The sequence below is a fragment of the Protopterus annectens genome, chromosome 10.part0, assembly GCF_019279795.1.
Source record: "Protopterus annectens isolate FY-2018-M chromosome 10.part0, PAN1.0, whole genome shotgun sequence".
NCBI classification, from domain to species: Eukaryota; Metazoa; Chordata; order Ceratodontiformes; family Protopteridae; genus Protopterus; species Protopterus annectens.
The window spans coordinates 16,436,637-16,461,101 of record NC_056744.1 but is presented as its reverse complement, the minus strand read 5'-3'; the positions used below and the strand labels follow the sequence as shown (position 1 = coordinate 16,461,101).

The 24,465-nt window shown below is 39.8% G+C and overlaps 1 protein-coding gene across 3 annotated transcripts in view; it reads left to right on the top strand.

Moving 5' to 3' along the window:
- The window catches only part of MYO15B (myosin XVB), a 1,190,858-nt gene that overhangs the window by 617,253 nt on the left and 549,140 nt on the right, over window positions 1–24,465 (top strand). For all 3 annotated transcript variants that reach the window (XM_044084949.1, XM_044084950.1, XM_044084948.1), the window contains exon 20: window positions 14,105–14,372. In XM_044084949.1, coding sequence (XP_043940884.1) covers window positions 14,105–14,372 — 268 coding nt within the window. The remainder of the gene's footprint in view (window positions 1–14,104; window positions 14,373–24,465) is intronic.

The following is a 24,465-nucleotide window of genomic DNA, read 5'->3' as shown; positions in this document are numbered from 1 at the left end:
AGTTCAGCTTTGTGGCTTGACAGGTGTCTTTCCCAAAATACTGGTTAATGATGGTGCACCAGATGTTATCAAATGAATGGATTATTATATGAAACCATTTATGAACTTCCATAGCGAGGGATGATGCCATTGGTAACTTTAGTTTGGTTTCATTTCTCTGTGACCCACAATGTGATCAGTTAGTTGCCAGTTGCTTTATCTTTGGTTGCATCACCCACAAACAGTACAATGAGTGAAGGGTTACTGTATTGTTTATTGCAGTAGGTTTCCTTGCAGTAAAGCTGTATATCTGTATAACTGCTTTATACTTTGACCAGAATACTGGCAGATGTCCTGTATCTTGAAATGAATGCCATTCTACAATCCAAGAGTGAAAAATAAATGGTTATATCAATGGAGAATTGTGTAAATTGGGCATAGAATGGGACAGAATACAACAAGAGTTAAGTGGATATGAGAGTAGCTAAATGTGGTAATTTAGTTCATGCTGGAATGGCATGAAAGGGATAGGTGCCTGAGCAAAAAAAGCTGATGGTAAAGTAATGAGACTTATATTAAATGCTGAGTTAGTTAATAAATAGAAAGCAGAGAAATTAAATAGATAGCAGAGAACTTATAGTAGTATCAGAAACAATGTGAGCATTCCTGTCTGCAATTGGTTGTGTCAGTAACAAATGTCTGTTCAAAACTTTCTTGACAGTTGTAGATTAAAAAAATGAGGGTTGTCAGCTTTGCACACTAACCAATATTTAAATCAGCTTTTACATTAGAAACACATCTATTCCATGAATGTCATGCAAATCTGTCGCTACAGATACACTAGAATGATAAGAGACCGAGATATGCTGGTTGCCAAGTAGCCATTCTGGTCGTGCACATTTCCTAGACAGGAACTCCAGTTTGAAGAGTGCATAGTAGTTTCAGAAAGTTTGCTGTGTTTGGATTGTGGCTCCATATAGTCATTTTTATTTATTTATTTATTCATTCATTCATTCGTTTATTCATTTATGTATTTGTTAACTGGGTAAGTGAAATAGTCTAAGTACACTTTTCAGCTACAACCAGACACACCACGAAGCAAAATGTGTGAAAAAAGTGTGTTTTTTTTGGAGTGTGGTATGGTGAATATCTGTGTGTGTAAAAGCAGAGCCAATTACATAAGTACTTTAAAGCCATCACTGATATGCATTCAGGGGGCTGAGGTTATATGCCTGTGAGCAGCAAGTTGAATCAGGTACAGTTACTTAATCTCTGTTAAAATGAACATTAATATGGCTTATTGAGGATGGGCTGTAGTACATGTGTCTAAGAACAACAATTTGAAATACATTATTGTGGCCATGGATAACTTAATTGGTTACAGTCAAATTTTAGAGGTGTATGCATTAAAGAATATAGACATGTCTTTGTGGAGTGAGGTGGTACAGTACTTTGTATTTGTACACATCATAAAAGACATCTCTCTTTTCTAACTGTGAGTTGCAGAGCAATGACTCCTACAACTGAGAGATTTTAAAGTCAAGTTTCAACATTTAAACTCATAAAAACACTGGAAAAAAACATTTGTCCATTTCACTGTCAAAGTCAAGTACTGTGGTCCCCATCCCTGCTACTCATCTATACTAAGTCTGAGATCTCTTTATTTGCAGTGCAGGCAATGCTATAGCAATAACCCATGCCTGGGTGTGGGTAATGCTGGATTTACCCATGGTTGGTGTGGTTTGGTCATGAGGGTGAAGCCCGAGTGGCCAAACAAAGACAACAGTGGGTAAATCCAGCATTACCCACACCCAGAAGTGGGTTATTGCTATTATACAATGACATTATTTAAGAAAAAAATAATTACTTTTCTTAAATAATGGCATTGTATAATGCCTCCTTACTGCCCTTCTGCAGCTGTCTGGTATTCTGCAGCAGTTCTGATGTACTGTGCATGCATATGCTTATGCAGTACATCAGAGCTGTGGGCGGAAGAAACGGAGAAAGCAAGATCTCCGTTGCTTTTTACAAACTGTCTCGCTATGTTAAAGGAGTTTAACATAGCGAGACACCTTTAAAAAAAGCAACGGAGATAGGAAGATCTCAGTTACTTTTTTTAAAACTGTCTCGCTATGTTAAACTTGTTTAACATAGCGAGACAGTGTGTAAAAAGCAATGGAGATCTTGCATTTTCTGTTGCTGTAAAAAAAGAGCTATACTAATGGAAAAAGTCCGGGTGACCGGACCTTTTTCCATTACTATAACTCTGATTTACAACGTGCACGCTGACCAATCAGCATGCACGTTTTGGAATATTAATGGGGGGGGTCGTTGTATAATCCAAAATACTACAGTCTTAAACTGTGTATGTATTTTGGCTGGAGTCAAAATTTCAGTCCTCAGAGTATTGGCTTGTTGCCATACAAAGCAGGTATAAAATGGATAATAGTAATGTGGCTCTCTGAACCATGACAAGTCTGATGTGTAGCATCCAACTCAAAAAGATTTGAACCCCTGACCTATGCTCCCTGACAATAGCAAATGATTCGTCTCCTCTTAACCTGTCCTCTCTCCTGTCAAAGCAAGAATTTAAGGCTACCAGTCTTGCTCCAGAAAGAATATATAACTAGGGAAGAAGGCACAGTTACAGCAAACCTATGAGTAAATGCTTGTAGGTGCTGGAAGGTAGAAGAATAAAAACGCAAATATTCATAATGAGGTGAATCATAAAAGAGCAGATTCATAAAGTGTACACTATTTGCATACTTTGTGAATCTGAATTCATGAACAGCCCTACCACATTGCTTGTGCTGTCTATTTACCCAGAAAGGTTAAACTAAGTGTACACACTGTGGTAATCTTTATGAATGCAGCCTAATATTATCCATTGGTTGCACATGATGAAATGGTCTCAAGAATGCTAAATGAAAAATTATTTTCAGTATTTGTTACATACCAGGCTTTTGGCAGATAAAGCTGGACTAAATAAGTTCTAAATTGTATATAGTTAATATGTCATTAATGAAAGCACATACCCATAAGAAATCTGTTTCATATTTCATCACCAGTGTTGTCATTTCAAAAAGTTGTTGCTCACGTAATTGGAGGATTGAAAGGTGCTGCAGTTGTAAATTATCTAGAAGTGTGAGGTCAAACCCAGTAACACAATAAGAAGAAAATTATAAAGCTGCTGAATGACAGTGTACTTTCAAGGTGTGTATGAGCAAATGTAAAATAAAAGTGACAAGATTAATTATGTGGGTCATAGTCTAACATCAAAGAGAGCGAAACCTGATCAAGAAAAGATCTGTTACAGAGGTTTCTAGAAATCACCAAAGATTGCAACTAATGTGTTTGTGACAGCTATGCTTCTAAGAACATTGTTAGAGCAACATATAATTAGGATATGGAACTACTAACAGGAATGGAGATTTACAATGGTTAAGAAACTAGCTACAATTCTTGAATTTCAAAATACAATGATATGAATAAGCCACTTACTCTCCAGGTACATGTCAGTCAGAGTGGAATATGAGCTATGATCTTACAATACAAGTATAGACCAGTTGTCTATATAGCATTTGTAGAAAGACAGAACAGACTTGCTTAGATAGACAAGGAACTGCTAGCAACAGCGTATGGATGTGAGAAACATAGTAATATATTGTATAACATGGATCCAGTATCTTTGACTTGAAGGTGCAAGCTTTAAGCACAGTAGCTTGTACATTTTTACATGCAGCCTTGTACCTCAAGTATATATACATTCTAAACATAGGCACTGTAGATCCATGGGAGTGCATGAAACTAAGTCAGAATGTACAATACACATTAAAATATTACTATGCAATCTGAGCACATATAATTGGTTGCTTTTAACAGTGCTTTAATGGCATTTTCTAGTTATATGATGAAAAACTCCTGGGAGCAATGGATGCACTGATCTTCAAAGTAAACATTATTGTCATTTAGGACTACACATGTGTAGACCTGAATGAAATTACCAGTATCAGCTCACCATGAGAGCAAAGAACAAGTATAGGATATAACAAATGCAACAATAAAACATATCAAGTAAAGTTATTAGAGACTAATGACTATACCACAAGAACATAAGAAAAAAGCCATATAAATAGTGTACAGTAGCAGCATGACAGGTAAGGCTGGTTATTGCACATGAACTAAAATTATCACTCTTCATGTATATTACATAAAGCAAGTAACAGACAACTGCACTCAAATATAAATATATAACCAAGTAAATAAATAAATATTGCACATTCCAAACAAGATAGTGTTATTAAGTTAGTTTGTGGTGGAGTCACTAGGGCTGGTGTCCAAGTTAATAAGTCTCAGCACCATTGGGTAGAAGTTGTTAATGAATCTGGAGGTCCTACAGCGAATATGGTGGTACCTCCTACCAGATGACAGTTGAGTAAACCAGCCGTCTGCGGGGTGCAAGGAGTCATTAAGTATTTTTTGGGCTCTTTTGAGGTTCCTTGCTGTGAATAGCTCTTGGATTGATGTTAGACTGGTGCCCGTGATTTTCTCCATGACTCTCACCACTCGCTGTAGCTTCTTCTTTTCAGCTGCTGTACAGTTCCTAAACCATACAGTGAAGTTACGAGAGTGCTCTCAACAGCTGCCCTGTAGAAGGTGGAGAGAACAGTAAGTGGGAGCTTTTCTCTTTTGAGCCTTTTCAGAAAGTGGAGACGTTGATGGGCCCTTTTGACCAACTGACCATTATTCACAGTCCAAGAGAGATCCTTTGAAATGACCACACACAGACATTTTGTAGTTTTAACCCTTTCCACATCTTCACCATTGATCTTGACTGGGGAGTGGGCAATTAACCTTTTTCCCTGAAGTTGATGATGATTTCCTTTGTTTTATTGAAATTCAGGTCAAGGTTGTTTCTCACACAGCAGTCGAGCAGAGAGTTGACATCATCTCTGTACACTCTTTCATCCTCTCCTTTGATGACTGGGATGTCATCCACAAACTTGATATGATTGGAGCTGTGTTTTGCGGAACAGTCATGGGTAAGGATGGTGAACAGCAGCTGGCTGAGTACACATCCCTGAGGAACACTAGTGTTAAGAATTATGAACCTCAAGGTGCTATTTCCTCCACATATCCTCTGTGGTCTGTTGATCAATAAGTCTAAGATCCAGTTACAAAGGTGCTTCTTAATTCCAAGGTTGACTAGCTTATCGATACGTTGCATTGGAACCACAGTATTAAATGTCAAACTGACCAACTGACCATTATTCACAGTCCAATTCCTTTTTCCCTGAAGTTGATGATGATTTTTTGTTTTTATTTGAAATTCAGGTCAGGTTGTTTCTCACACAGCAGTCGAGCAGAGAGACAGACATCATCTCTGTACACTCTTCTCCTCCTCCTCTTTGATGATGGATGTCATCCACAAACTTGATGATTTTGAGCTGTGTTTGTGAACAGTCATGTCATGGTAAGATGGTGAACAGCAGCTGGCTGAGTACACATCCCTGAGGAACACGTGTGTTAAGAATTATGAACCTCAAGGTGCTATTTCCTCCACATGTCCTCTGTGGTCTGTTGATCAAGAAGTCTAAGTTCCAGTTACAAAGGTGCTTATTAATTCCAAGGTTGACTAGCTTATCGATACGTTGCATTGGAACCACAGTATTAAATGGCAAACTAAAGTCTATGAACAACAGTCTGACATAGTTCGTGATGTTCAGGATTTGTCACCTCACACTTTCCCAGTTAACAAATGTTAAATAAATAAATAGCAGAGGATCAAAACTTGAAGGTAGAATTGCTGACAGGTGCTTTTTAACAATCCTCTTAAAACATTTCATGAAGTTAGAAGTTAAAACAACCAGTCTGTAGTCATTCAGGCAAGAGAGATTGGCTTTTTTTGGGGAAGAGGGATGATATTTGTTACCTTGAAGCAAGAGGGTACTTTTCCTAGAGCAAGGGAGATGTTGAAAATATCTGTTATAACTGAGAAGAGTTGATATGCACATCCTTTTAGTACTTTGCCCAGTATATCATCTGGGCCAGCAGCCTTCCTGGAGTTCACTTTCTTTAGCTGACCTCTTACTTCTTCACAGTTAAGATTGAGCACCCCCTCATTCTTGTCAGTGGGTAACCTAATTGCAGGCAAGTTATTTTTCTCTTTGAATCTGATAAAATGACAGGAGTTCAAGCTGTCCAAGAATTCAGTGCTGTATTCACACTGAGCTGCTCTGGTTTTATAATCAGTGATCTGTTGTATCCCTTGCCAAAGACTCCTAGTATCCCTCATGTCCTCAAAGTGACTCTGTACCCTCCTTCCATACTCCCTCTTAGCCTCTTTAATGCCTCTTTTAGATTTGCTCTGGCTTCACTTAGACCTTCCTTGTCTTTTGACCTGAATACTGCATTCCTTGCCTTCAGGAGTTCATAGACTTTACTAGTGAACCAAGGCTTTTGGTTTGCTCTAATTGTGATACTTTTGGTGAAAAATGCATCATCAGCACACTTTCAGATGTATGCCATTACCGCTTCTGTGTAGTCATCTATGTTTACATGTTGGTCTGGCATGGCTGCCTCTCTGAATACATCCTAGCAGGTACTTTCAAAACAGTCCTGGAGGCATTCCATTGCCCCCTCTTGCCAAACCCTGATTGGCTTCCCCATAGGCTTTTCTCTAATTAGAGCATGTTTGTAGGCTGGTCGAAGCATGATGGAAAAGTGATCAGAGCTTCCTAAATTAGCTTGTTGTACTGCCTTGTAGCCTCCTTTTATGTTGTAAGAAGATAAAACTGGTGAACCAAAAGTAAAACCACCATCACCTTTAATAGGACAGAAAACAAGTACAAACACAACTGACTTAGCGCTTTCACCCAACTAGGGCATCCTCAGAGTCAGTTAGCAAAATTTAAACAGTCCTTAATAAATGAAATTCAAACAACTTTGCAGCCAATAAGCATCCAAGTGTAATAAAATTATTACAATTGTTTTGACAATTAACTCTTACCAGTACAACACACTTTCATTGAACAGAGAATTTTGTTTACTGCTCATTCAACCCAAATGTTTATCAGTAGTGTGTCTCAAACCATATATCCTAAAAAATCCACCTATATTTTTCTTTTTTAGAAAAACACTAATATTTCAAATACTTAAAGCTTTATGTTTTAATATACATGCCAAAAATAAAGTGTCATTAATGCCAGGTCTTGTACTGGCATCTAATCTAATTTGCCATAGGCATTCTCTGACTTCAAGTATGTTTTTGTACTCTCCCCCAAAATATTTTGTGTAAATTCTGTCAATGACAAAAAATATGAATTTCTTAAAATTCATACAATCCTTGCTGTGAATGTACAAGGAATTAGTTAACTTCTTGTTTTTTATGTCCCTGGTGTGCTCCAATATTCTTTGTTTTAATTTCCTTGTAGTCATACCAACGTAAAACTCTGGACATGATAAACAGGTGGCCACATATATAACCATATTCGTGTTACAATTACAATAACCTGGACACACCAGGGACCTTTTGTAATTACCAACTTGTACCCCTATGGACCATCATTGATATGTTTACATGCCTTACATTTTCCACATTTGGCCATCCTTGCTGGTTTTTGACCAATAGGTTTAGGAATTCTCTCTAAAAGTTCCTTGATATTTGCACCCCTACTATTTATACATGTTGGACCATCTCCTATAGCATTTAACATATCTATAGGAAATATGTTGTACCATCCCATTTCAATGGCTTCCTTCACCTTACTAGATGTAGTGTTGTACTGCAACACCATGCCTGCCTGGGTGTCAGTATGTTTATGTTGTTTTCCTGCAACCTTACCTTTATCTCTTTGTTTGTCTATTAAAATGGGTTTGAAATCTGTTTCCCTTCTTTGAATAATGTCATTTTTGGTCGATGTTAGTAAGTCCATAGGATAACCTCTTTCTACGAAGAAACCAATTAATGTATCAACTTCTTCTAAAAATATGGTGTCCTCGCTTACTATATGAGATGACCTAATCATCTGACCCTTTACTACATGTTTCTTGATATAATGTGGATGGCAACTCTCATAATGTAGGAAGGTATTACTATATGTCTTTTTCCTAAATAAACTTGTTTCAATCCTCCCATTGCTTGTATATAAATGCAAGTCTAGAAAATCAATTGAACTCTTGCCAACCTTGCTAGTAAACCTCAAAAAAGTTGTAGTTTGGTTTAAGTAGGCTATACAATTATCCAGCTCGTCTCGGGAACCCTTCCAAAGAAACAGTATGTCATCCAAAAATCTTAAATAAATAATCATTTTGGATGCATAAGTAGATGACAGAACATATTGGTCCTCCCATTCGGCTATACCAAGTTGGCAAATATGGGAGCACATCTAGCTCCCATTGCCACTCCCGTGCACTGTTTGTAATATTCACCCTCAAAGTGAATATAGTTATTTTCCAAGACAATTTGCATTAAGTCTACCAGTAAACTTCTTTTAACTTGATGAATACAACTGTGCTTTCCCAAACTTCTGGAAAGCCACTCTAAACCTATATCTTGAGGTATTACTGAGAACAGATTAACTATGTCAACTGTAACAGACCAGAAATCTCCCAGATTGGTGCTTAACAGGGTCCTGAGGCAGTCCAGACAATGCCATGAATCCTTAAATATATGCGGTATACAGTCAAGAGTATTTTTACTAAAAATGTCAATATACGATGCTAAAGGTTCCGTTTTGGATCCTCTAGCTGCCACAATAGGTCTAAAGGGAGGGATGGTAATGTCCTTGTGTATCTTAGGAATGCCAAACAAACTGGACATGACTGGATGTTCTACTGTCAAGTAGTTATATTCATCTTGACTAGTTATTCCCTCACAAAGGAAATCATAAATTTGCCAGTCAATCTTGGTGTATGCCCTCTGAACGTCAAATTTAGACACCAGTTCGTAGTTGTCGGTATCTTGCAGTATGTTCTGCATATTCCACGAATACTCTGTATTTGACATTATAACTACCCCACCTCCCTTGTCCGGTTTCATAACCCTGTATTGTCTATTTGTTGACAGTTCCTTTAAACAAAACTCTTATGCAGATGTCAGGTTCATGTAAATGCTCGATCTTGTTTCAACCACTCTTATCTGGGAGGTACATAAAAGTTCAAAAGCTAGTACCAAAGGATTATGTGGCAGAATAAACAAACTACTCCTCTTGACTGTGTTGATCTGTTTCTTCCTCTCAATGCTAGGTTTGTTCATAAAGTATAACTTTAAATTTAGTTGTCTCCTTTTATGTTGGTCTATGCCCTGTCCAAAATACTTGTACCTCTTGTGGGAAAGTCTACATATTGAAAATAGTGGGGTAGCCCCTCTCTCATATCAGCTTGAATAAAGTCACCTGATACCACATGTGCAGCATCTGAGTTTTTATTCTGTAGCTCTCAGATAGAGTTGTGTAGTTTGTTCAGGGCTTCAGTGGTATTAGCACTTGGTGGAATGTACACCACTGTTACACAGACTCCATTAAACTCCCTGGGTACATAAAAATGTAGACATTTTAAGGACAGGAACTTTAGATTATCAGAGCAGTGTGTCTGTACAATCTCATAGTCCTTATACCATTTTTCATTAACTTAGACACAGACTCCACCTCCCTCGTCCTTTCCACACAAGGCTTGACATCTGTCTGCACGTAAGAGTCTGAGACCTTTTAAGTTAACAGCACTATCACTCATCTTGCTATGCAGCCATGTCTCAGTAAATATCAATAAACAGGTATTTCACATCTTGTTTTTTGTGGAGAGTTCTATCCTTAAAAAGTCTGTCTTGTTGTCCAATGAGCACACATTACAAGCAGTATAGATGGTAGTGCAGGCCTCTGAGGATTAGTCTTCAGTTTAGCATCAATCCCAGCTTTGCAATCTCTTTTCCTGTTTTTTTTCCTCTTAAACCTTGTCCAGACTGTTCCAGAACCTTCTTCCTGTGGTTTCAGGCATGTTAGAGCATGCTGGGCTAAAATACAAAGATCCAGGAGTTCTTGGAGTGAAGTAGGCCCCAAATACTCTGCAGACTGCAGTGAATCCATCCAGCAACACAACACTGAAAACTGCTTGATTTCTAGTAACTTCTATCTGCTGTAAGTTACTGCACCTTCATTTAAGAGGCTAGAATGTGATTTTCACTGTATTTTACGTCAAAAAGAAGACAGATTAACCATTTCTCTCTGACAAGCTGACACAGCCACAGCCTCCCTGGGTGCCGCCATTTTTTTCATATTTCATCTGCAACATGCTTGTAGTTTCAGGCACATTAGGTCATGATGGGCTAAAATAGAAAGATCCAGGAGTTCTGAGAGTGAGGTAGGCTCTAAATACTCTGCAGACTGCAGTGAATTCAACCAGCAACACAAACTGAAAGCTGCTTGATTTCTAGTAACTTCTGTCTACTGCAAGTTACTGTGCCTTCATTTAAGAGCCCAGAAAGTAATTTTCTCTGTATTTTAAGTCAAAAAGAAGACAGATTAAGCTTTCTTTCTGACAAGCTGACACAGCCACAGCTGTCCTGAGTACCGCCATTTTTTTTTTTTTTTCATATTTCATCTGCAACATGCCATACTGAAAATGCTAGATGCTGGAAGAATTGATGCATTAGGGTCAGTTCAGCATAGTGCTGCACTTAAGCTTCTAATATGTCAAATTTAGAGGTGTGATCCACTGGAATTGCAGTCCTATGTGCATTGTCACTGAACGCACTGTTATTATTACCTGAAAGCTTAATAATGAAGTCTCAAAGGGGACAGATGTATAGCCTTTCAAAGACAGGTTTTGTAATGCAGAAATTCAAATAACACAGTTAACTAACATTAAAAACTGTGGCTTCCAAAAAGAAAAAAAAAACTTTAATTCACCTGAAACATTGAGCTCAAAGGGAAAGTAAGCTTTTTTCTGCATCAGATATGTGTCTCATAAAGATACTACATGTCTAACTGGAGGTTGAATAAGGAAAGTACTACAAAGAAAGGTCTCAGAAACTATAAGTATAGCTAAGAGTTTTATGGCTTGACCTGCATAGAAGTTAGAAATTACACGTCTGCAGACATTCCTAGAGGAATAACCAATATCATTCTCAAAAAAAGTTCATAGATGATGTCCAGCTCCATGGTGTAGAGGGGCCAAACTCATGAGGGTGAGCAAGTGGCTAATGTCAGCTCCTGTGGGGTGGGAAATAGACCAGCCTGCTATGATGCTGACACCTCCTAGAGAGAAACACTATGGCCCAGGATATGTCATTGGCACTTCCAAGCCATGTTTGCATGGAAACATTTATGGGGAGTGGGTGGAAATGTCCATTCCAACACAGTATCAGTCCAGCACATTAACTGAAAAGGAGTTAGGCCAGATAAAGGAAATACCCTCATGGAAGTGTGGATAACTACTGTAGCATGAGCAACTCTCACCCTGGTGATGGAAAATAAACAGGAGGTTTTGGCATTGACTAGACGGTTAACAGATATCAAGACTACAGAAGAAATGAGATGTACTGAAGGACCAGGAATATTGATTAGGTACAGCGATGTGTATCCCTGGCCAAAGCCCATATGTAACATATTTTCAGTTTGTCCCTATACATTTTCTGATTGTAGGGTCATTGGGAAAAAGAGGTGATACAAGCTTCTGTAATTATTTTTCTTCACTATGTCATCTAGTGGAACTGGAGTAACTAGGCTATAGGCTTGACACAACAGGGACCTGGTTGAATCAACAAGAATTTGTGATGCTGCAGTCAAAATGGAATAGCTAGACAAAAGTGCTAAAGTGGGAATAAATGAATTTGCCTGGGTCACTAAGGATCAACCAGGATTGTTGTCACCTTTGAATCCCTGTTTCTGAGAATACACTTTGCTATGAGCAGAATAAGAGGGAAGGCATAGGTCAAGTCTTTGGATCAAGTTTGAATCACTGTGTCTTTGTTCTTATCATTGGGAATTCATCAGAAGAAATGTGTCCAAATTATGCTGTTTGAGGAGTAAACAAATGGACTTCCGACTCAGCAACCCAACTAAGTGCATTAAGGTCCATTCATGGGACATCACAAAGTACCTGTTCAGCCTGTCATCCAAGCAGTTGAACTATCAACAGCTAATAAAAAAATGTTGCTGTGGATGGCTCCCTCCCTTATTCTCATGGTTTCTTTGCAGAGTGGGAAGGAGTGAGTTCATCTCTGCGTGGTAAAGTACCACATTATTGCAATATTGCCTTGTGCAATCCACTTCTGCTGAGCTTGGGAGGAAAGGAGATCTACTCTCTCTTCTGTCATCAATGTGAATGTTTGATTCTTGTCTGGACCACAGACCTTGTGCTCATTGGCCTGATTAGCGGCCATCCTATTTCAGTAAGGAGACACCCATTTGCACTGTAATTGTGGGAGGTAGAGGAACAAAATTTCTGCCCTTTAGAAGTCTGGCAGGAAGAAAACACCAACTCATATTTCTATTGCATGATAGGTAGAATTTGATGGGTACATTCAAGGGATCCACATCTCAGAACCAATGTACTCTGATAGTCTGATGGAGAATCTTCATGTGGTATCTCTTATGTGGCACTGTCAGTACTGAGGCCTTCATTAGTTCAAGAGCTCTGAAGTAAATGATGGGCAAAGAAAGCTCTATTGACAACAGAAGACAGACTAGTGAAATTGTATGTCATTCTCTCTGAGGGTAAAAATGCCTGCTATGTTTTAGTGTCTAGCAAATAAGTGGTGAAATTCAATAGTTGGGATGAAGAGACATTGGGGCTTTAAATGCACCTTAGAACAAACATTTACTTTAGATAAGCAGGGAAAAGTCTGTTTCATTCATTCATTCATTCAGTGTCCATATAGTTTGCTTGAACCCCTAAGCATTGTCATTAACAGCAATTGTACTGAAACATGGAGTCCCAAAGCAACCCAAATACTGACTAGAAAATTGTCCTTTTAGTATATTTGCTGTATAATAGTAGCAAACACCAAAATCAGAATATTGTATTTATTTATTTTATCATTTGTTAACCTGGGTAGAACATTGATTCAGATGGGCTGTTTTCCATGGAATTTCTTCACTAGATTAAGTAAGCCCTTATCCAGTAATATTTAAAAACTCTGGTAAGTGAAAATTTGCATTTAAGTGCTACATTTGATCATGCTTCATATCACATTACGTTATGTACGTGAGATAAATGATTTGTCATCACAATAAACAAAACATGCTGGAGGGATAGGTTCCTGACACAGAGACTCCCCAGACTCTGGAATAGATTGCCCATACATGTCAAGCAGAGTGCCTCTTTGGCCCTCTTCAATAGGAACCTTGACGACTGGATGGGAGAAAGGAAATTGACCTCGGAGATCACGTTAGTCACCCTGCTAGACAGGGGTCCAGGGAAGTAAATAGTGTGGGAAGAAATAGCCAGGGAATTGGTATGGCTAGGCTTGTATAGGCCCTAGGGATGATAGCCTAGTACCAACCTATGAACCTATGAACCCATGATGTAAGTATCCAGGGGGTCACATGACCTGAGTGACTGATCTAGGATTTATATGACTTTAGTGCCCTGGGCCCCCAAAAGGCTTAATCTACCATAAGTCAATGTAAGCCTACAGTACTGCACATGTAAACATATGCAGCTCCATATACTATGCAAACAGCATGGCTTACATATGTTTGATTCCCATTAAGTGAATGAAACAAATACTCCTGGCACTTTTTTGTTGACTGGTACCAATGTTAAGTATTTTTTTCAAACATGAGAACAATATGTACTTGTTACAAGTTAAATACTTTCAGAATTTTAGTTATAAGACACCATACATGATTTGTCCTGCAGGCCTGTACTGAATGTCTTTGAATCTTACAGCAAGATACAGAATGTGCGACTGTGTAGTGAGAGCAGCATTTACTCATGACTAAGCGTGCTCACAGAAATTGCCAGAGCAAACGTGTGCTGCTCCATAGTATCACAGCTTTGATTTCAATTAAAATGACATTAGAAGATGCAAGGACAAAGCAATCTTGAGACTTTTTTAACCTAAAATTTTATGAGGTATCAAAAAATGCTAATTTTAATAATATTTCTACTTCCTCCTTTACAGCCTCCTGAAAAGAAGAAGGCTCCAGTGCCATCACCAGCACTTGTACAAAAGCCAACTCCTTCCACTCCACCTGTGAAAAAGCAACATCCTCTCGAGAATCTGTTTACACCACCGCCTCACTTGAGACCTCCACCTCCAGCACAGCTGCATTCAGTTCTTCCTCTCCCTCCCCCTCCTCCTCCCCCTCCCATTTCCACTATTCCTTCTCAACCTTCCCCTCTTCTTGCTGACATACCTCCACCTCCAAGTACTCAAGCCCCAAATACAGGTAAGGACAACAGTAGGAATGGACAGTGTACAGCTGCTGCACAGGAGAGAAACTGAGTTTGTGAACCACTTATGAATTGGTGTATCCTGAAGTACTGGGGAATGAGTAAAATATTCACTGCAGAACTGTTGTAATGTGAGTTTCTGAGCATTAGACAGCAGGGCAACTGAGAGCAGTTTTTGGATCAGAAAATTCATGTTGATGGATATCTACAAATATAATGGCTGGTGCATGTGCATTTGTGAATATGGTGCATTGTGAGTACATATCCCTGATCAACAGTACATGCAAATGTTGCTTTCAGGAGGGATGCTCACCCCTTAACAGCTACCTTTACTTATGGAGGGATAGCAGGGCCCCTTTAAAACAGTATTATCGAAAATACATTTCCCAAAAAAATGTAAATTAGTAATATTAAATTACTGGTCTTACTGACTGATTTTATGCAACAGTAAACTAAACGTTTCACTGTCACTCTGCAGTTACTTGACAGACTTCCAATCAGTAAGCATCAGCTATGTCACTTATGTAAAGTTTCTTGTTTATATTAAGGTTGTAAGACAGAGCAGTGTTCTCAACAATCCCCTATATAAACTAAAAAATGCTGATAAGGGCTTCAAGGACCACCAACAATAGCAAAATGAAGTTTAACTGTCGCTTTCGTCAAATAGACTTCTTCAGAAAATAATACACAGATACAAACCAAAGCTTATATACAAGTTTAAATATCAACTTGTAAACAAATCATCAATAGCTTAAGAGTAATGGATACGTAACAGGAGTACTAACACATGGTAAAAGTTACCATAAATATTGCCAAAGGGGCAAAGTGCTGTCTATACTAACAACCTTCCTTCTAACACTTCTGTATGGCTTTGAATTACTTGCCTGGCTCAAGAAGTGAGATCTATTACTAAGAATGTCGCATCTCCCAGGATATTCCATCTGTATGATGGAACATATATTGGTATAACAAATGATTTATTGTAAATTAATATAGAGAAGGTAGAATTTAAATTAGATACCAGTGCAGAGTGTAATACCATAATAAAAGAAGCCTTTAAGCCTTTGATGCTTTGTGGGTAGAAAATACTGAACAAAAAGGCTGTATGAACATCGGTAACCTATTTTTGAGATGGTACCATTAGATTAGAAACTGCTAACATGTCAAAAAGATTCAGTGTTCTTTTTACAGAGTTGCACTTATGTTCATCCGCCTAAGATTTTGGGTCACATGACTTATGAAAACCTACAAATGAAAAAATGAATTCAGAGTATAAAAACAAGGTTTACATGTATTAACAATCAATAACTTGTCAGAGAAATACTTTAGATAGTGTGCAAAACCATAGCAAGGATATCCTGCATGACTATGATGATTTGTTTACAGGCTTAAAAAGAGAATATCACATAGAAATAAAATGTGGTGCAGTGACAGTGATTCATGCTCCCAGAAAAGTAACTGTAACACTCAGAAGTAAAGCAAAAGAGGAGCTAAAGATAATGGAAAATCTAGGCACTATTAAGAAGAAATTACAGGAAACAAAAATGTGAAAAAAAAAGGTTATGTCTTACCATAGCATTCCATCTGTGTTGATGATCTTCACTAATCCTTGATTGTGGGCTTGGTTCTAAGCCTCGGAACTGACTCAGCCATTTACTTTAGCTCATGCCTTCCAAACTCTCAAGCTAGGCTCTACCCATAATGCTCCTCTATAAATTACCTCAGATCGAGTTTGCTTAAATTAGTGGGAGACAAATAAAAAGAAAAGGCCAGATATGTGTCCCTATTATGAAGCCAGTCCTGGGAGAATTTGATCCACTAAGAGTCTCAGGCTGGGGGAAGGAGGGAGGGGATGTCAAGGATTAGTGAAGATCGACAACACAGATGAAACGTTATGGTAAAACATAACTTCTTTATCTGATGTTGTCAATCTTCATGTAATCCTTGACTGTGGGGCAGAGTCCCCAGCTACATGAATCTTGGGAGGTCTCATGGAAGAATATGCCTAAGCACCATCGAACCGAATGATGCTCGTCCCTTAGAGACCTGATCCAATTTGTAATTCGTATTAAAGGTATGAGGAGGAGACCATGTGGCTGCTGCACAAATGTCACCTAAAGAAGCTCTGGCATGAAAAAGTGCAGAAGTTGCCACAGTTCTGGTTGAGTGGGCTTTCACTGGATGTGGAAGGTGAAGTCCTTTTGAATGACAGATAAAAGTGATGCAATCTCTGAGCTGTTTAGCTAAGGTAACCTTGATAACTAAGTTACCCAAGGAAGGAGAGGAAAAGGCAACAAACAACTGGCCAGATTTCCTGAAATCCTTTGTTCTGTGAAGATAAAAATGTAGTTGTCTGTGAATGTCTAATAAATGTAGGGAATATTCCCCTTTATTGGAAAAGTTAGGAAAAAAGACAGGACGTTGCAGTGTTGATACTGGATTCTGAGACTACCTTTGGCAAGAAGGATGAATTAGTCCTGATGAAGACTCTGTCTTTGTGAAGAAATATTATGTAAGAGAGTTTGCATGACAAGGCTTGAATTTCAGATACTCTTCTGGCAGAAGTTATAGCCACTAGGAATAAAGTTTTCCAAGTCAGAAACTTTAAGTCACATGTAGCTGATGGTTCAAAAGAGGAAGGAGTAGGAGACTGTAGAATTGGGGATAGATCCCAAGAGCAATGGGCTATTTAAATGGAGCTCTTAACATTAGAATTCCCTTCAAAATGGCTTTACAAAGTTTATGTGACATAAGGGATGAGCCGTCAAAACCAGTATGGAAATTAGATATCGCTGCTAGATGTACATTAATTGTAGAGGCTAAAGAGCAAGGTTGATAAAGGTCAGTTAAAAAATCCAATACTTTATGCGTGGGGACTGTATAAGAGTCTAGAGCGTTACTGAGAGCCCATCTAGCAAATTTTTCCCATTTACGCTGGTGTAGTTTCCTGGTAGAAGGTTTATGATGGGCCACAATGATTTGACAGACGGGAGAGGAAAGGGAAGCGAGCCTGGCAATCATGGGAATTGAAGACACACAGTGAACTTGACATGTTGGAGATTTGGATGAACCATTTCGTCTGGATGAGATAATAGATCTGGAGCTGTGTCCAGAATCCAAGGTTTCCAAAGTAGATGAGGCCAAAGGAAGGGAAACCAAACTTGTCAAGGCCAGAATGGGGGGATGAGGATTTCTGTTTTCTTCAACCTCTTGGCTTTCTTTAGAAATTGAGATGCTAGGGGAGTTGGAGGAAAAGCGTATAGGAGACCGGGGGCCAATCGTGGAGAAGAGTGTCCCTTGGTGACTCCGCTGGAGGGGGGATCAGAGCAAAGTAACAACTGCACTTGTTTAGAGGGGATGCAAGCAGATCACAGCAAGGTTAGCCCCAGTGATGGAAGATCTTTTCTGTCACCCCAGCATTGAGAGACCACTCATGTGGCATCAAAATAATTGTTCTCAGTTTGTCCAGTATCATGTTGGAGCTCCCCGGGATACGCATTGCCATTAGAAAGCAGTTTGAAGAAATCACCCATTGCCAACCTCTGAGGGCTTCTCGACAAAGTGGGTAAGATTTAGTTTCTCCTTGTTTGTTGATGTACCAGACCATCAACATGTTGTCTGTATGGATTACTACTACTCCTAGGGGAAGAGCATCTTGGAATGCTTGCAGCGCTAAGAGCACTGCCCTCATCTCTAGAACATTGATGTGCAAATTGGCCTCCAGAGGGGACCAAGTGCCTTGGACTGTCTTTCCCAGATAATGTCCCCCCCACCATATCTGGGAAGCATCCGTGGTCACTATATCTTGTGGCTGTGGAGGGATGAAAGGATGCACCAAGAGAATCTCATTGAAATGGAGCCACCATGACAGTTCTTGTTTGCAGCGATTGGTGATCAAAATGTTGTGTGAAATTGGTTGATTTATCAGAGACCATTGAGAGACCAGAAGCTATTGGAGGATTCACATTTGATATCTGGCTAAAGGAACTAGAGTGATTGAGGCTGCCATCAAACCTAGTGCTTGCAGGACTAATCTGGGAAATTTCTGTTCCAGATAATCTTGTTGACTTGTGATCTGATTCTTTGGAGTCTTTCTATTGGGAGTGAAGCAAGACCTGAAACTCTGTCTAATAGAGCTCAGAAGAAACAGGGATGATCTGTCAAATGGGGTGTTGACAAGCAAAGATTTAAATGGCTCTGCAAAGTCACACAAGTGCATCCAGGTGTGTCTCCCAAGGCTACAGTTGAACCCTCTGCTGTTGTCATCCCTTTGGCTGCGTGGGCAATCAGTCTCATGGATGAGTTAGAAATTGTTTTGAGAGTAGCGAGCTGAGAAGCGACTTTGTCTCGTACCTCTTCAACTACTGCTCCTGAGAGAGTATCTGAGAGTTCATTAATTAGACCTCTCTGTAACCTAGTAAAGTGCACCATATAATTCAAAGACCTGACAGCGAAGGTTGATGAAGCATAAATGCACTTCCTGAATCTATCCATAGTCCTGTACTGCTTGTTAGGAGGATGGATAGTAGAACTTTCCTCAGAAAGTTCCTTCTTTGTGGCTGTCACTATCACCATGGTGTCTACAGAAATACATTAAGCCCAGTGTTGTTCTTCCTTAGGAGCAGAGAGGATCCATTCAGTCTTCTTGGGGATCAGTTCGATGGAGTCAGACATTTTCCACTCCCATTGGGTGATCAATTTAATGAGGTTGGCTGTGGGTGGAGAGATCAAAGAGGTAGAGGTTTGGGCATGAAAGCCTCCAGGTATACCAATTCCTCCAAGAAAGGCTGGAGGGATGTCCAGCCACCCCTCTGCCTCAGGATTTCCAGGATGTCCCCAAAGGAAACCTCAGCAGGGAGTGACCAGGGAGAACCTTCCTCCTCATCAAAATCAGTATCTTCTGTGAAAGACTCCTCCAGGGAGTGTAAGTGCTTCATCTTGCACTTTCCCTTCACAGGTACTTCCTCAGTGGTATGTTCCAGGGAAGTATCCAAAGAGGAAGCCACCAATGTTGGTCTTTCCTGGGGCTTTTGTGCCGTCTGTCCCAGGAATGGGACTGATGGAAGTTCTGGTCAAGGAGAAGCAGAACTTTGTCTTGACAGGGACGGCAAGGACTGGGAGTCCACAATGGACAAGGCCTTTTCCATGATTCAGAAGGCCAGCCACCCTGTAGAGGGATGGAAGCCTGGAACCAAAATAGACTCCTTTGGAACCATAGTCCCACCTTGGATCAAGGAGGTGACCCGAAGCTGAAGCCTAGGTCGAGCCAATCAAAGCTGAAGCACCAGGGGGCATGGAAGGCACTGAAATTAAAGAAGCCAATCCCTGCCCCTCAGAATCAGCAACAAAGTCTCAACCCAAGGAGACCTTCAATTCTGAAAACCTGAAGGAGCTCAAGGAAATTCTTGGTTTTGCAGAAGAGGTTCTTACTGGAACTGAAACCTTTGGAGCCAGGTAGGTCATTGCCAGGGGCTCCAATGACTCTACTGGAGTTGGAGGAGGAAGATGAGACAGTGTCAAAATAGGACCGGTCCTGGTGCCAACTTGGCTTTCATCAAAGAAGACCGTAATCCCCTCACCATCAACAGGTGGTCCACCAGCCTTAGGATGTCTGATTCTGAGAGACTCTTAGTGGATCAAACAGATGTTGCCAAAGGAGACCTAGGTGGTCGTGGTTTGACAAAAGGACTTGGTGGTCAGTCCTTAAATGGATCAACCAAGGGTGAGTACCTAGATCTTGGAATTGAGATCAAATTAGTCTGCTCTGGTACTGACAAAATTTCTGCTGCCGAGGCAGCCGTTACCATGTCTGAGGATACAGTAGGTGCCGAGTCTTTCTTGCCATTCAGTGCTTAGTTATGAGGGAGCTGTTGGCACCGAAGGCTGTTTCAGTACCTGTTTAGGTGGTTCCAAGGAACTGTTTGGAATCAAGTGAGATCATTTTTTCTGTTTGGTAGAAGAGGGAGAAGAGGAAGATGAACTGGCTTCAGTTATGGACCCAGAAATGGCCTCTTGAAATTCCCCTTTCAGCATGCCTTTCAAAATCAGTTTGTTTCTCTGCTCAGTTAGAGTTCTGGTGGAGAAACTGTGACAAATGGAGCAATTTTCTTGTAAGTGAACAACACCTACCCACACCACACATGCCCATCTGAATTGGGCATTTTTCTATATCACTTCTGGCACCTTTTAAAGCCAGAAATGCCCTTAGAAGGTCTGACAGGGGAGTCAGATTTGTCAGCCATGATACACACACACACACACACACACACACACACACAGACACACACACACACACACACACACACACACACACACACACAGACACACACACACACACACACACACACCAACACACACAGAAAAAGAGGAATAGCAAAGGAGTTTTTGTTTGTTTTTGTAGACAGACTGAGAAATGGGTGCCAACTATGGTATCCAAGAAATACCTCTAAACAGATAACATAAGAGTACCAGCAATGGTACGTGTAGCAAGGCTATCTAATGGTAGAGGGAAAGAGAAAAATCATACACAAGCATGTAAAAGTGAAATTGAGAGGAGTAGGTAGATAGATAAAGTATTTAAGAAGTAGAATATAGGAAAACTAGTAGAGATTTGAAGACATTCAAAGAACAAATCTTACTTAAAGAACTGCCAAAGCTCGACAGAGGTTGTACACGTCTGACACACGAAGCTGCAAACGAGATCTGAGGTAATTTAGAGAGGAGCATTATGGGTAGAGCCTAGCTCGAGAGTTTGGAAAGGGCAAGCTGAAGTAAATGGTTGAGTCAGTTCTGAGACTCAGAACTGAGCCCACAATCAAGGATTACATGAAGACTGACAACATCAGATCTATAATTATGGTTGTAGGTATAAATACATTCATATTTGTATTTATCCACAAGTTCTGAATAAAGTGATTAAACCCAGCATTAACAACTGGTTACAGATGAAGCAGTGGTCTCAGAGTTGTTAAATGCTGACATTTCAGTAGTAGATGAAAATTATAGCTTCTGACAAATAAAGTTAGAGGAAGCAAGATTCAGATCATGTACATTTAGTACATTTTAGGAAGGCACAGGATCCTTAGATTTTCATTTAACATTCCAGCAGCCCCAGTGAGTTGTAACTGGGAAATACTGAGGCTGTAGGCAAAGCAGCTGAACCCTGTGAATTATCTCAGTACAGATGAAAGCAGATACATGACTATACTTCATGTGACTTGAATTTGATCAGCAGCCTAGTTGTTTCTGGAGCCAGTTAGAGAGGGTGCAAGTGGACAGTCGATTTTAGCATATCCATTGGGGGGTGCAGTCCCTTATGCTGCACTGCAGCACCTTTAACTCCTGTGGTACAGGTGGTAATGGGGAGTGTCGTATGCTATGCAGCACATGAAACTGGGACATGCACTTGGCAGTGCCAAGCTGCAGTAACCAATAGCCTTCCACTAGAGAAGGAAGCAGCACCAGATTGGAGGACAGACTTTTTTTTATTCCTTAACATAGCATTGAGAAGTACCAGATGGAGGAGTGATAGCTCTGACTGCTGTTACTTGTCTACAAATGAGATTGTAGTGCACAAGTACTATCTGAAAGCAAGAGTAAATGTTATTGAAAGCTATCCTGTTGGATTCTTCAGATGTGCATGACCACTGCAGAAACCAGACAAATACATAGATTGAAATGATCTTAAGGACTGAAACTTTTCATTATTAAAAATATTGTCAACATGTAAAATAATTTTGTTTTGATATAAATATCTCATGTCATGCAAAGTGTGGTATAAAGGTTGATTTACAGTTATCAATGTAACTTGATGCATGCTACCTCATAGACATGCAATATATTTATATTTTAGCTTTAGAGAAAGGAAGATTTTGGATATATTGGCATATGCGATTGAATGCTGATGAACCAGCTACAGTGATTAGAATATTATCTGGTACAAAGAAGTTCCAGAGAACTCAGATTAAGTACAGACCACACTGAGGTGGAATATAATGATTAAAGGATAGGGAGACAGCCATGAACATGCTTAGCTTTCTAAGAACAGTGTCATTCTTAAGGGTATACTATCAATGCAGTATGGTGAGAAATTATTTATTTTGCCAAAGTGGACTATACTGCATTTTTTGGAATTTAGTTTGAGATCATTTTCACTGCACCAGGTGTTTGCATAGTCTAGCCCATCCTGGATGTTTGTATAACAGCTCCTAGTTTATAGTCATCTGCAAACCTGGTCAGTCACAAGTCTTTTATGTCAACCTTTACATAAGAGAAGCAAATACTAAAGATAAATGGTCCTAGAACCACTCACTGGCAACAACTCTTTTCAAAGAAAGTGCCACCCACACTAAAAAATTGGGTTCTGTTAAATACTGAGTTTGCTATTCAGTGGGTATCATACAGGTTTACATTTAGTTTGATTAGACTGTAATTATGGTTGTAGGTATAAATACATTCATATTTGTATTTATCCACAAGTTCTGAATAAAGTGATTAAACCCAGCATTAACAACTGGTTACAGATGATCAATGTAAATAATGCTAGAATGTGGAATGTTTCATCTGAAGAAGCCAATTAATTTCAGGAAGAAAGCACTAAGTAAACATAGGTTCATAGGTTCATAGGTAGTTACTAGGCTATTGGCCCTAGGGCCTGTATAAGCCTAGCCAAAAAGGTGCCCTGGCTTTCGCCACCCAAGAAAATTATTTTCCTGTGCCTCTGTCAAGCAGAGCCACAGAAATGATCCCCGGGGTGAATTTCCTATCTTCCATCCAATCATCAAGATTTTTCTTGAAGAATGCTAATGAGGAGCTTTGTTTGATATAGATAGGTAGTTTGTTCCAGAGTATGGGAAGTCTCTGAAATAGGAATATATCCCTCCAGCATGTTCTGTTTATTGTGGTGACAAGGTTTAGGTCCCTAGAGCATGTAGCTCAGAGGGATTGGGACTTCTTTAAGTGAAGCATGTCCAACAGCTCTGGATTTGACATAGCTTTGTATGTTAGGCAGAGATCACCTCTGCGTAGGCGATATGCAACAGAGTAAAGCTGGAGTTTTTTGAGACGGTCTGCATAGGGCATCTGTTTGAGGCCAGTAATCCTCTTTGTGAGGTATTTCTGCAGCCTTTCCAGTTGTAGATGTCTTGTAAAGTACATACCAAAAGGGGCATTGTACACTGTACACTGTAATGGGTCTAATGAGTGACGAGTAGAGGGGAACAATGACCTCTTTTTTCCAGGGTGAGAAACATTTTGTAATGATGTGTGCCACATAGAAGGATTTCCTGACTACTGTGGCATTGTGATTATCAAAGGAAAGACTACTGTCCACCTGTGTCCCAAGGTCTTTTATCACACTTTCAGTGTTAAGTAGACTACCGCCTATGTGGTAGTTCATGGGTACAGAGTTTTTACCAAAAGGAATAACAATGCACTTTTTGGCATTGAGCTTGAGGCCATGGCTTTGACACCAGGTATCTGTCTCAGTGAGGCCCTTTTGTAGGATGTCCACATCATTAGGAATTTAAATTATGGCTCCTAGTTTGCAGTCAGCTGCGAACTTCATTAGCCAAAGACCTTCTGTGTTAGCCTGTACTTCTGAGAAGTAGATACCAAACAGGAGAGGACTCAGGACTGAACCCCGTGGTACTCCACTTTTTACTGGTCTGAAGTCGGATTTGGAGTTTGCTACTTTCACAGTGTGGATTCTGTCAGTGAGCCAGTATGCAACCCTTGTTGTGACATAAGGATTTATACCTATTTTAGAGAGTTTATCTATAATTCTAGAGTGGTGAATGGTGTCAAAAGCCTTGGCGAGATCTAGATAGGCTGTGTGAACCACCTTACCCTCATCTACGGCTTTAGTGACCGCTTCAAAGAAGTCTATCAGGTTTAGGAGACATGATTGGCCTTTTACAAACCCAAACTTGGTGGGGTCCAGAGTTTGGAGAGTACCAATGTCATTGTTTATAAATTCCATGATACGTTCCATAGCCTTGCAGACCAGGCTCGTCAGGCTAATGGGGCGGTAGTTCCCAGGGTCAGTAGTGGCTCCCTCTTTGTGGAGTGGGATAACTGTTGCTGTGCACC